Raw genomic sequence first — 13,545 nt, 5'->3', positions numbered from 1 at the left:
TATATAAATGGTGTGCTATCTTGGCCTCTCCAGGTCTGGGAGCTCTGCAGTGGAAGGAAAATGTAATCAGACGTGAGGGAGCACAGGGAAGTGCAGACTCTTGGGACGGTTTAGTTTTGATATAAATTTTTTTTTTTTTTTTTTTTTTTTTAGCCTCGAAACAGCTTTCACACATTTCCTAATCTTAGCCACATGTAAACTGTTAGTGTCAGATAGGACCTTGAAAACCATACCAGCCTTTTGCTTACCTTAGAAGTTCTGGCCAGTGTATCATATTTCCAAAGAAGGTAAGAGCTGCTTAACAGAAAGCCAAGCCTAAAACCTAAATCTTTCCTTCCTGTGAGTGAGCTGTCCATTGAAACCCACTGATTGCCAGGCCGTTCTCCCCTAAATAGTTCATAGAATCCCCAAAGTCTAGTGGATTTTAGTTTAAAGTCAAGATATACGCGTCAAGGCCATAGGACACATTTAGGAGACGTCCTGGGAGGCCTGGTGGCCATTGGCTCAAAACCTGCAGCGTGAATTCCTGCACCACAACTTAACTATGCCCTGTGACTTTAGGAAATGGCCCTAATTTTGCTCAGCCTTCCGTTTCTTATCTGTAACACGGAGATAACATTGCCTTGTTGGGCTTTTGTGAATATAGGATAATACTGTGTTTCCCCGAAAATAAAACCTAGACAGACCATCAGCTCTAATTTTGGAGCAAAATTTAATGTAAGACCCAGTCTTATATTATGCTATATAAAACCCAGTCTTATGTTGTATTAAAATAAAACCGGGTCTTATATTAATTTTTGCTCCAAAAGATGCATTAGAGCTGATGGTCTGGCTAGGTCTTATTTTCGGGGAAACAGTGTAATACCCGGTCTTATTTTATTATGATGTTATATAAGACCGGGTCTAATATAATATAACATTATATAACGATATAATAGAATAGAATATCAGTTCTTATTTTACTATAAGACCGGGTCTAATATAATATAATATAATATAATATAATATAATATAATATAATATAATATAATATAATATAATACCGGGTCTTATATTAATTTTTGCTCCAAAAGACGCCTTAGAGTAGATTGTCTGGCTAGGTCTTATTTTTGGGAAAACACGGTATTTGTAAAGTACAAAGTACAGTACCTCATTCTGCGACCAACCAACGTAGTTGCTATTTAGAAGAAAGCTCTCCCAAATTTTTCATAATAATCTTTATAAAAAACTAAAACTCAATTTCTAAAATTTGACAATATGTAAGTTAAATTATTATAGTAGAAAGGAGACTTCAAAGACTAAATACTTTAAAAAAATTTTTTTGACTATTATGTATAGTATAAAATCCGAAAGGTACAAGAGAGAACACAATGAAAAGTAATTTTTCTTACTCTCTCTTTCCCACTAGCTACTAACTTTGTCTTGTTGGAAACAATTTTTCTGTGTACCTTGTAGATACATTCTATGCATATACTCAATAAGTTTTAAATATTAAATGATTTCTGTCTTCACCCTTCCTTCTCATCTTGTGATAGTAGGGCTGACTGTTGAATCAGTAGCTCTAGGTCGGTTGTTCAATCCTTTCTGTGATGGCGCAAGTGTTCTGTACGTGTGTTGTCTAGTACAGTATGTGCTAGGAAATCAGCCTGTTGAGCTCTTGAAATCTGTGGCTCTTGCAACTGAAGAACTGAATTTAAAATTTTTATTTAACTTTAATTAAATTTAATAAGCACAGGTGGCTGGCTAGTAAGTAGCCACCATATTGGAAAATGCCATGCTACTTTCTATAGAAACACATAGACTTCAAGGTGTGGAATTAAGGAAAGAATCATATGGAATCACTGATTTAATATTAATTAAAGAAGTCTGTAGTTTAATATATTTTTAATTACATGTGGCTAATATATTTTCTTTTTAAATAAATTTCTAAATGAGATGATGGGAGTTTATTTTTGAGAACATGCCGCTAATCAGAGAAAGCTGTGAAATGGCATATTAGTAGGAGAGCACTGACTATGAGAGCAAGATCTCAACCAAATTAGAGCATAGCCTCATTTATCCATTCATTCCTTCAAGAAATATTGATTGTGTACGTAAACATGTATCATGCATAGACCCTGGAAGTATGATATGTAACAAACCTTAGACAAATCCCTACTTTCACGAAGCTGTCACTCTATGCTAATGAAAGTCTCTTCTCATCATTGGGTGCCTTTTTTGTATTGTGTTCCACTGGATATCAGCAAGCAACAGAAGAGACCACTGCAGAGACAAAGAAAGGAACTGGCTCAAGGCCCTGGCATTGGTTGCTGCTGTTAAATTTCCTTTAGTAAAGCAAAAAGCTTCAGAGGAAAACAGTTCATTCAGCTACTAAAAATGCTTTCTTTAGCATTATCACCTTGTTTATTTCTTCAGTCAGCTAACTCTGGATTGGGATATTAGTAGGGGGGGAAATGAGGTATGCATGTGTCCCTACAGGTATGCACAATTTTAATGTAAAAAAGCCAAGAGATTCCAGAATCAGCCCTTTAATATTCCTTTATGGGAAGGTAGAGTTAAGAGGCTCAGAATCATCATGAGCCATTACTGCCTCATTTTTCTGCCCTTGGGAAAGATCTCAATAGTGTACTTTCCCTATCTTCTGGCTTTTACATTATCTCCCCAAAAGAGTGATTACTTCTTAATTTTAGCATTTGATTTGGTTTGATTTGTTTTCTTTACTCTTCTACATTTTCAAACTTTTCTGGTATGAACAGGTATCATGCCCATAATAAAGCAAAGAATAATAAATTATATTGCAAAAAATAGTCCAGTTAGAGAGATGATGAAAGCCTAAAATGATTCGACAAGAACAGAGCTCAAGAAGAGAAGGTGAATTTGAGAGGGAGAGATTTAAGAAATAGAATTGACAGGGCTTGGTTACAATAGTGAGAGAAGATTGACTAATAAGCACTTGTTTTATGTAATTGTGACCTCTTTTAAAGAAGATAAATGCAGCATAACAAAATGAAGGTGTTTTTTTTTTTTTATTTCTATTCACAGCAATCAAATGTTAAATATATCTCATTATGTACAACTACTCATCTGTTCAAGATGATTTGCCAAGTGTTTTTTTGTTTGTTTTCAGTCCGCAATATAAATGAGCGAACATTTGGGGTCATTAGAAACGCTTAGGTGAAGTAAGGGGAGTTTATTTTCTTGTATAACCTTTTGTTCTCAGTTTACCTTAATTTAGTGATAACAAAACACTATTACAAGAATGTCTTACCATGGTAGCTATTGACTTGAAGAACAAAAGAAAAGGCCTAAAAGATAAAAGCCCTTAAAACAGAATGTTCCAAGAGCATGAACTATATGCCACATTCATCAGACTGGCAGTCATTCTCTCCTAGAAAAGGTGTTAAAAATGTATTTCCATGCTTTGAAGGAAGGATTTTACAGTGCGCTTCCAGGACTCACCTCTCATGTCCAGTCATAGGATCAGAATGTCCCAGTCATGTTGATAGCCTCCAGAGAAACAAATTCTCGTGAGTACTCTAGTCAAAACAAAAGATGCAGCTGATTGGAAAATTAGTGAAGTATTAAACTATACTCTGCTGTCTGTTAAATGAGTTAGATATCGCTATTTTCTAGCATTTTTTTTCTGAAATAACTATGTTTGGCTATATGCATAATGGGTCTGTGTGGAAAAGGGGGAAATGAATAAAACAATTTATCCCATTTTGTTATTTCCATATGTGAAACCCAGTCCCTCATGAGATGTCCCCAAAAAGTGCTGCTGTTCATCAAAACATGTACCCTACATCTGAGTGAGTTTAATTATCGTGGGGACAGTGAAATGAGGACATTCAAGTCAATTTAAAATAGAAAAATTTAGAAGATTAAGGAGCAACATATCTCAGGCGGCTTAGTACTCATTTTTGATGTATCTTTGCTCTCCTATAAGGAATAAGTTTTGGAAGTGGGCAGTAAGGTTCATCTCTAGTGTGTTTTTTGATAAGCCCGTATATCAGAACGAGATCAGCACATCCTTTGGGATACAGAAATCAGCTCTTTGCATAGCCCTTCCTAAGTAAAGAGCTGATCTGTATGCTATCTAGATTACTGCATATTAATTTCAGCCTCATACAGAAATCTTGGCGGAGAGAGAAATTGTTTTATTAGGAGCATTATCTGACTCAACTTTGCAAAGAGCCGCCTACTGTTTTACCAGGAAAATAAAAGGTTTAAAATCTGAGGATAGAAAATAAAATGTGTTTACTGAATATAATTCCTTTCTGTGAGCCTCCAGTTTTGCTTGATTTGTGGTTTTGTTTTGTTTTTTTAACAAGTAAACATAAAAAGATAGTTAAGCGAAGTGATGGGGAGTATATTCATCTATGATTTTTTTCTAGCTATCCTTTCTTCTAGGCCATATGTCATTTATTAGCCAATGAAAGTCTAAGAACTTGGCTGCTTGGTTCAATGAATAACAGCCTAGTTGAAATATTTTGTTAGAATATTGGATGTTTATCTCAAAAGCTGAATGTGTTATATACCTTACATGTTTAGTTTTCATGTCATTATATAATTGTGTTAGAGGATATTTCATTATTTCTGTGTTGTATGTTGTGTTGTATTGTATGTGTCATTTCATTTGTGTTGTATGTTGACACATATTATCTCAATCCTAATGAAAGACCCTGTTAGATAGCTAAGCCTCAGCAAGGGGCCTCTCCAGACTGTTAAATTGATTTGTCCAACATCACAGAGCAAAGCAGTATAAAGCTTTAGTTCCTGTATTACCCTACTGTTATTTTCCTCCCCAGACATTTCCTTATCATTGTCCAACGTCAAATTGTATAGATGTTCAAGATAGCGAAGGAAATAGACATGTGATAGAGAAAGGTGACTGTGCCTAGAGAGAAAGGGGGAAAAGGGGTCCTAATAAATATTTACATGTGAGCAGACCACACGTAGTAGAGCCCAAGACCTTTGTCCTTTATGTTCTGGTAAAGTAAAATTCTTAAGAACTGGTAAGTACAGAGTGACACATCAATTAATTAGGGTGATACATCAATTGGAAAACATTTTGAGTTACTGAATTTCAGTGAATTATGATAAACTGCGTCTCTTCCACATCTTTGACTCAGGAATATGGAATCGAAAACATCAAATATGTTAACTAATGTGTCTGCTATTACTCATCATATGGTAACTAGATATTGTCATCATCGCATTTTCTGTCTCAGGAAATGAAGCTCTTTTTTCAGTAATACGTGTAAAGGAAAATAATTACTTAGACCTAAACCAGTTCACATCTTGCCAAACCTTTATACTCAGAGTGTGAGCCAATTATAAAGGATTTATTTTTACAGATGTGCTTGCCCATCAGTCCAAAGGTACCATTGAAAACCAGAAACACTTAAAAAAAATGTGTCAACATATTTGGGTGACTGTATATCTTGACAGAAAATATTCAACATTTAATAGCCTATAGAATAATCTAGTTCGTCCTCAGGTCTAGAGCATGTCCCATAAATTTTCTCGGACATTAGTATTGAGGATATAAAACTGAGGAAAGGCCACAGGTCTCCATGTAAGAATTTTTAAGTGATTAGGAAAGAAAAATATAACAGGAGAATGTAGTTAACAATAATATAAAGGAAGTGCTTTCTATATCAGTTAATTAATTTCTCACAGCCCAACAGCATGAAATTAATATAATTCCTAACAAAGATAATTTTTCCAATGTTTCACCCTTTTTTGTTCTCATTCCTAGATTGAAAAAGAAAAAACAAGCCAAACAAAATGTAGAGACAGCCTTAGCTATAACTACAGGGACTCACACTGGAAAAGAAGAGACTAATACAGTCATTTTAGAACAAGACAAGTGCAACAATGCTGTGGAAGAAGAATGTATTACTGATGAAAAGAAAAAGAGGAAAAATAATCAGTTGAAGGAGATCAGACGTACAGAACTAAAGAGATATTATAGTATTGGTGAGTATTGGTGGCAATATTGTATAATTTTCATTTAAAAAATCTGTAGTAATTTTCAAGACTGTAATTTGTAACTGATCATAATAATAGTAAGTTTATTGAGCAGCTATTATGAGCCAATGGCCCTTGCTTTATATCCATAATCTTGTGTAAAGGGATGAAAATGAAATAATGTTGGCGTGTCTCGTTTGACTTTGTGTTCCCAGCATCTATCACAGTACCTAGCAGATAGTGTGTACTAATAAATATTTATTATATGAATGGTCACTCTTGTGGGAGAAACATTTTTCTTAATTTTTGTAGACATATCTATAACAATATTCATAGAAATGCCTGCACCTTTTGGCATCAGCTAGGCAACAGAAAACGGATGGAGACGTGGCTTAGCACTTGTCAGCAAAGGACAACTTGGGAGTTTTAGTGAAGGGGAATCTTAAAATGAGTCTAATGTTCTATAGTTTCTCAAAATAGCCATTGCATCTGAAACTGCATTAGCAAAAGTGGCATATTGAGCACGACGAAAGTGATACTCTTGCTTTACTTTGATCATACATCTCACACCTACTGTTCCTGTCACATGCAGGCCTGGAGTCATGAGTCAAAACTCAATTTGGCATATAGGTTAGATTATACTCAAGGTTGCTAGGCTAAGAGAGAGAAGACTGACGGATCTCTGAGAACATGCTGCAATACAGTATATGAATCATGGTCTTGTAGAAGAGACTTCCTCCAGAGGGCCCCAAACTTGGGTTCTGGTTAATGCCAAAGTTACCAGGAGATAGATTTCTGTCTCCATGTTTAATATATCTTTTTAACAGTGCTCGTGAAAGATAAAATGGGCTACCATTCGGGTGGTAATAAGTGTGGCTTTGCTGACTTTGCTCCAACAGAGGCAGACGAGGTATCTGTAGCAGAAAGCGTGTGATTTCTAGCAATCCAGAGGGCAATGAGATTATATCATATACTACGTAGCTTAATGGATGCTTTTAATCTCAAGCCATTCAGTATTTTATAAAAAGCTGTAACCGTCAACCTATTGAAAGACACTTCTGTGCAATTAATAAACTTCCTCTTAAAATTTAAAGTGTTGAGTATTATCTCTTATTTCCAAAAAGAGCAAGTGGATTAAGGAGAATTACATTTCACATCTTCTTTTACATGTGAGATATACACATCGGACATTTGAAAATGTGTGCTTTGTATAGTTGTGCAGTTTAAAATATTGTCCATTTGTATCCTTACTTTCAATGCTGTTTCTTGAGAAGTATTTTAAAGTGGAAACATTTAGTTCTGTAGGGTTTCCCTAAAGGAGGCTGATAGTCCAATCTATTGAAGTTTCTTTTTAGAGGTGATGCTACACTAACTGTGGATGCTGCATTTGGATAGATTTTTAATGTGGTGCTTCTGTTGCATGTGTAACGCTCTGAGTCTGAAACAATGCCCTTCACTCTACTCTTTACCTAACTAACTCTCACTTCGCAAAATCAGTACAGGCATCATTTCTTCCAGGAAGCCCTCCTGTCTCTGTCCAGGTTAGACTTCCCTTCTGCATTGTCATCATGGATTTATTATCTGCTTCTGTATTTATAGGCTGTTGTGACTTGGACCCTGTGTTATTAGCTTTGTGTAGTATCTATAGTGTTATAAGTGTTCTTCAAATGTGCACTGAGAGGATGAATTAATCCGAAGATGAATGAATACTCTTTTTATTTGTTTGAGTTTCATGAAAATTCTGGAAGAATATATATATATATATATATGACAGTACAGTAGTTGGGTCAGAATTATCCTGTGGTTTTATTATGCTATTATAGCTTTTCATCTTCTCTCAAGAATGGCGATGATGACATAATGGTTGGAGGCTTGGGGAATTTCCTTAGGAGAATCCAGTGCTTCGCTAAAACTACTAGGTGGGCCTTTGAATTCCAGGTCTCCTTATTCCTTTTCCCATCTGACTCTAGCTAACAATCCCATTTTGGCAGCTTTGCCAGGGCTGACCTCCACATTCCTGGATTCCTAGCCAAGATGTTCTGTACCACTAGGTGGAGCATGAGACCAAGTGAGGGGACTCCCCCAGTCCACTGCTTTCCGTGGCTCTATCTAATGTGGGGAGAAATCACCAAAATGGAAGGATCTAGTCGGCCGCAGTAAGGATTTGGACTTTATCCTGTCGTCATTGAGGAACTCCATTAACTCTCTGTTTTAAGATGATAAATCTAGGGACAGTGGGTGAAAGTGAGCCCCTCGTGGGAGACATGGGAGCTGATGAGATAGGGCACCCTGAGGAGAGATTTTCCTCAGAGAAACAGCAGTATTTGGTGACTAATGTAGTGTGTGAGGGAGAAAAAGAACTGTCAAGAATTTTCAATCTAGAAAACTCAGGAAGGTGGAAAGAAGATAATGAATTTGTGTTAAGAGATGTTTTGGGGGCACCAAGTGGATTAGTATAGAGAAGCCTAGATGTCAGGGGAAAAGGCCCGGAAATTGCTACTTACAGGTAAGAGGTAAATTCATAAGTGTAAAAGAAGTCATCTAGATAACATGCAGAGAGTCAAAACAAAAAGTTAATGGATGATAAATGATAATAAATTTAGAGAAAAACAAACTAGAACGCTCTATAACAGTATGTTGATAACTATTTTCTCTGGGTACAGAAATTGCAAGGGAGTTTGGTCTTCTTCATTTTCTTTTGCTTATTACACATTTTATCGTTAGTTTTAATATTAATCAGAAAATATAGAGAACTGAGTAATAGAATAAACCCAAGGGCTTTGTAAAAACAATGTTAAGACAAATGTAAAGTTCTATAATCAATATAAAAGAAAATAATTTCTGGAACTATCTATTTTGACATTTATAACTTTACCTATCTGATCTAAGGAAACATACTTTGACAAAGTAATGTTTTTGTGATTTATCTGTGTCCCGTGTAAGTCTTGGGTAATAATTCATTGCTATTTCCTGACACTTAGAAGGACACAACAGTTAAGAAATTATTGAAACATGGAATCACTAGAATTGCCTCATTGTAACAAAATGGTGCCTATCCTAAAAATATGTGACCATTGGTTATAAATCAGAGGTTCCCATGCCCCCCTCCTGGGGTTTGATTCACTTGCTAGACTGGCTTACAGAACTCAAAGAAACATATTACTTGCTAGATTACCAGTTTATTGTAAAAGGAACCGACATTTGGAACAGAGGCACAGGGCAGTCAAGTTCCGAAGAGCTTCTGGGTCCTCTCCAGGTATGAACTGCCTCGTGTTCACCAACCTGGAAGTTCCCCAAACCCTATCCTCTTGGGTTTTTATGGAGGCTTTATAATAAAGTCATGATTGGTTAAATCATTGGCCACTGGGGATTGATTCACCCTCCAATTTCTGTCCCCTCCCTGGAGGTCAGGGGGTAGGACTGGAAGTTCCAACCCTTTAATTATATGGTTGGTTCCATTGGCAACCAGCTGCCATCCCTAGGTGTTTCGCAAAGATCACCTTATTAGCATAACAAAAGACACTTTAATCATTCTCAGCACTAAGGAAATTTCCAGGGTTTGGGGAGCTGCGAGTCAGAAATTGTGGATGAAGACCAAATATACATGAGAAATATATTTTGGTCATCTAAATGACCAAATTTATTTATTCTGAATCACAGTATCACAATTTCCTATTATTCTTTGTTTCACATAACAAGTTCAGGCAACCAAAGTTATGTTACTTTGATAAATTACTTCCCAAACATAGAAGTAGGACAGGCCACAAACATATAATAGTATTGTTCTTCTATTCAGAAATAATGATCAAACAGAATATAAAAACTTGAGGGATTTGGGTATAAAATAAATTGAAATTATTAGGATGGAAATAATTAGGTTTGGGCTTTTTGGGACCATCAGGGAAATCGGAATAATATTTAAGTGATGTCATACCATGAAGACCTAGGTGGTGAACACGACAAAATGAGTGGGTCCCCCCACAAAATGTACGGAAATGTTGCAGAAGGAATGAAAGTGATGGGAGAAGATGACAGATAACAGAGGCTTGAATGAAGAGTTTAAGAATAAAAGTTTTTCTTAAGTGAAGACGTCAGAACAGTGGTAAGGGAAGCAGTAGTCAAACATAATATAAGAAGAATGCAGCTTTCTTGAGCTGCAACTCATGACTTACTTTAGAACTCAAAAGAACTCACCATATTGAGGCCAAATGAAGGAAAACTCAGCACTAAGATAAACTGGCAAATGTTTATAGACATGGATAAATGGTGAAAAAAAAATCTTTACCTACAAAGGAGCAAAGAGGAGAGTCAGTCAGAGACTTCTCCACAGCAGTCAACACCAGAGGAATTAAATCTTTTTCAGAGTTTTGAAGTGAAAGTTGTTTTTTAGGCTCAAAGACATCAGGACATTCTCAGACATGCAAGATCTTAGGAAACATACCTTTAGTGTCATACCATTTTCTGAAACAAAGTTACTGAGAGGGAGAGATGTTCCTTTCTGAGACATGCCAAATCCAGGCCTCAAGAATGAAAATGTGATTTTATACAAGAATTGATGGTGAGTATTGCAACTAATTTAACATGAAATTAAAAATACATAATTGTAAATATGGTTATAAGCATGAACATAAAAAGGCATCATAATTCTTTTTTTCCAACTTTATTGAGATATAATTGATATAACACTGTGTAAGTTTAAGATTTACAGTATATTGATTTGATGCATACTTCTGCATGCATATTGCAAAATTATTACCACCTTGGCTTTAGCTAACACCTTAAGCAGCTCACATAATTACCATTTCTCTTTGTGGTGAGAACATCTAAGGTTAGTCTCTTAGCAACTTTCAAGTATATATTACAGTATTATTAACCATGATCACCATACTGTATACTAGATCCTCAGAACTTATTCATCTTATAAATGGAAGTTTGTACTCTTTGACAAACATCGCCCCATTTCTCCCATCCCTAGCCCCTGACACCCTGTCTGTGATGGCTCTGGTTTTCACTCAAGGGACCCTGCTCCCTTTTCTTCTCACAACTCCAGCACTCCCATCAACAAAGCATATTGTAATCGTTTCTTGTCATTGTTGGAACAAAAAGTACAGTCACTGAACCAATCAGCTGTGTCTTAAAAAACCTGTTATACTAGAAGCTTGAGCTCAGAGTCTAGTCCCATAATAATTATAGTTGTCTGCAGAAAGCAAATCTTACTCCCTAACCTGTAATGTTATATCACGGTTTTATTATGAAAAATCTCACTGTAAGAGAAATGCCCAAATATAGTTTGGGCTGAGATTACACTAAATATATGGTCAGTGACTTTTCAGCTTAAGTGATTTTGAAAAATCAAATTGGAAGTCAACTGGGGAAGGTGCAAAGGAAAAACACTAATACATTGATGGTGGGAGAGTAATGTGGTCAAATCTTTTTGGGAGGCATTTTTGCCATTGTTATCAAGAGCCTTACCTTTTGCATACCCTTTGCCCCAACAATTCTGTTAGTAGAAATGCCCCCTAAGAGAACAGTCATGAGCATGATAGAAGATTAAACTACAGTGGCTATCATTGCATTGTTTAAAATAGTGGGAAAATACAAATGACGTAAAATGAAATACTATGTGCTATTTTTAAATGATGTAGAAAAACAAAGAAATTTTCACAAAATATTGTTACAGTAGACAAACAAGTTGGCAGTATGATTCCATTTTTGTTTTAAAAAAACAACTCACTGACATACATAAAAATAGGGGGTGGATTGCTGCTGGAAGTATATTCACCAGAGTGCAAACATTGGTTTTCTCTGGGTGGGGGTAATATGGATGTTTTGTATTTTCTTTTTTTGTTCAACTGTATGTTTAAATGACCATATATTGTTTTGTTTTGTGTAGAATTGGTCTTTATACTTTCTGTATTTTTTTCTAACATTAAAACTTACCCAGTTAGATCCTCGATCTATTTAGAAAAAGTAAAAAGCCATTTTGAATGAGCTCTGAGACTGAGAAAGAGGGTAAGAAAAGAGAAGCAACATCAGCCTGAGGAAGAACAGAAAGAACCTGTTTTGGATGAGTCTCTTATGGGCTAGATGCTTTATTTCATTGTTTAGTTTACTATTCGTCAAGGTCTACTGCAGGTGGTAGTAGCCTATATTACAAATGAAACACCTAGATGCTGAGTGACTCAGGAAGGCCCATTGCAGACCATCATGAGGCAGGGATTCAAGCCCAGCTCTCTGGCACCAAAGCCTGAGCGAAGCCACTATACATCATTCTGCTTCCCCAGAGTCAACTCTGAGAGAAAAATAAGGCAAACGTTAAACAAAATTTTAATGTCTTCTCCATGGCCCCAAGAACATTGTTGTTTCTTAGTAAGGAAGAAAAAGTTGACTATATATGGAGTTTCACTTTCCCTGAGCTATAATTCGAATGAACTAAGGTTACAATTTCTCTCTGGGCTTAACTACTTGACTTGGTCATATATGTAGTTACATTCAAAACACTCTTTGGTTTTATGACTAATATAAGTCAAAGTCTGACAGCACAACTGAAATAATCTGTTTCTTCAGACGCAGAGTGAGAAGGGTTCATTCATTTCACAAATCCTTGAGGGCCTACTCAGTGCTGAGGGTGGTACTGGGCTCTGAGGTAAAGCAATCCATGATAGATAAGTCCCCTGCCCTTCTTGCATTCTAGATTTTCCTTCAATGTGATTCATTTTAGTTACTGATTATATTGCCTGTGATATGCTCAAAGGAAGGAAAAGAACATCTACTGTGCGACATTTTCCTTTGTGTCACAGATGATAAAACAATGGAGTTCATATTGAGTACAGAGTTAATTATTTTCCATGTCCCCATCCTCTTCATGCTCAAGAGATGAAAATGCCTCGTGACATAGTTTTAAAAAATTTTATTGTAACAGTTTAGGATTACAGTATTCCAGAAACTTCCCTTAAAGTGTTAAATAATAATATTGAATATTCTAGTAGCACTCTTGACAGAGTCAGGCCATTAATTTGAGATGTATGCATCTTTGATAGAGAAGACGTTATTTCTGTAGAAGTACTGCGTGCTAACTAATTGCGCCACTGGAGCTCTGTCATTTCTTTAAGCAAATACAAGTTCTATATTTTCTTCAAAGACACTTCTGACTTTAGTTTTTACCAATAAATCTTGAATCCATCTGCACTGATTTGAGAGTGATCTAGATTTTTCTCCAAATCTTAGCCAGTGTTTACCCAACATCATTTAATAATGATCCTTAAGGTTTCCTGAACGCTTAGTTCTCACATTGTGGAGTGCTTGACCCAAAAACAATTGCCTTAGGTAATCCTGACAGTAACTCACTGTGGGCGTCCAGTTGACATCCCTATTTTACATACTGGGAAACTGTCTTTGATAAAGTAACTTTTCATGTCCAAGGTCACTCAGAGGTCGGTGCAGACCAGGACTCTCATTCAGTCTGTCTGATGCCAAAGCCTCCCTTCTAACATGAAGTTACATGACATTTATGGGAAAAGCCAGGCTTTTCTTATTGGTTTATAAAGGGACTTTTATACTAAATTTCTTCAG

At 36.1% G+C, this 13,545-nt stretch overlaps 1 protein-coding gene across 7 annotated transcripts in view; it reads left to right on the top strand.

Moving 5' to 3' along the window:
- Positions 1 to 13,545, top strand: part of NCOA7 (nuclear receptor coactivator 7) — a 118,603-nt gene that overhangs the window by 46,920 nt on the left and 58,138 nt on the right. For 6 of the 7 annotated variants that reach the window (XM_019729481.3, XM_074333541.2, XM_019729483.3 and 3 more), the window contains one exon: positions 5,762 to 5,982. The exons of the other annotated variant lie outside the window; for it this stretch is intronic. In XM_019729481.3, the coding sequence (XP_019585040.2) occupies positions 5,762 to 5,982 (221 nt within the window). The remainder of the gene's footprint in view (positions 1 to 5,761; positions 5,983 to 13,545) is intronic. 7 annotated transcript variants of the gene reach the window in all.

Source organism: Rhinolophus sinicus, chromosome 2 (assembly GCF_057876585.1).
Source record: "Rhinolophus sinicus isolate RSI-liver-muscle chromosome 2, RSI-T2T, whole genome shotgun sequence".
Classification (NCBI taxonomy): domain Eukaryota; kingdom Metazoa; phylum Chordata; class Mammalia; order Chiroptera; family Rhinolophidae; genus Rhinolophus; species Rhinolophus sinicus.
Note: the sequence above shows the minus strand (reverse complement) of the source record. Positions and strands in the feature narration are given on the sequence as shown.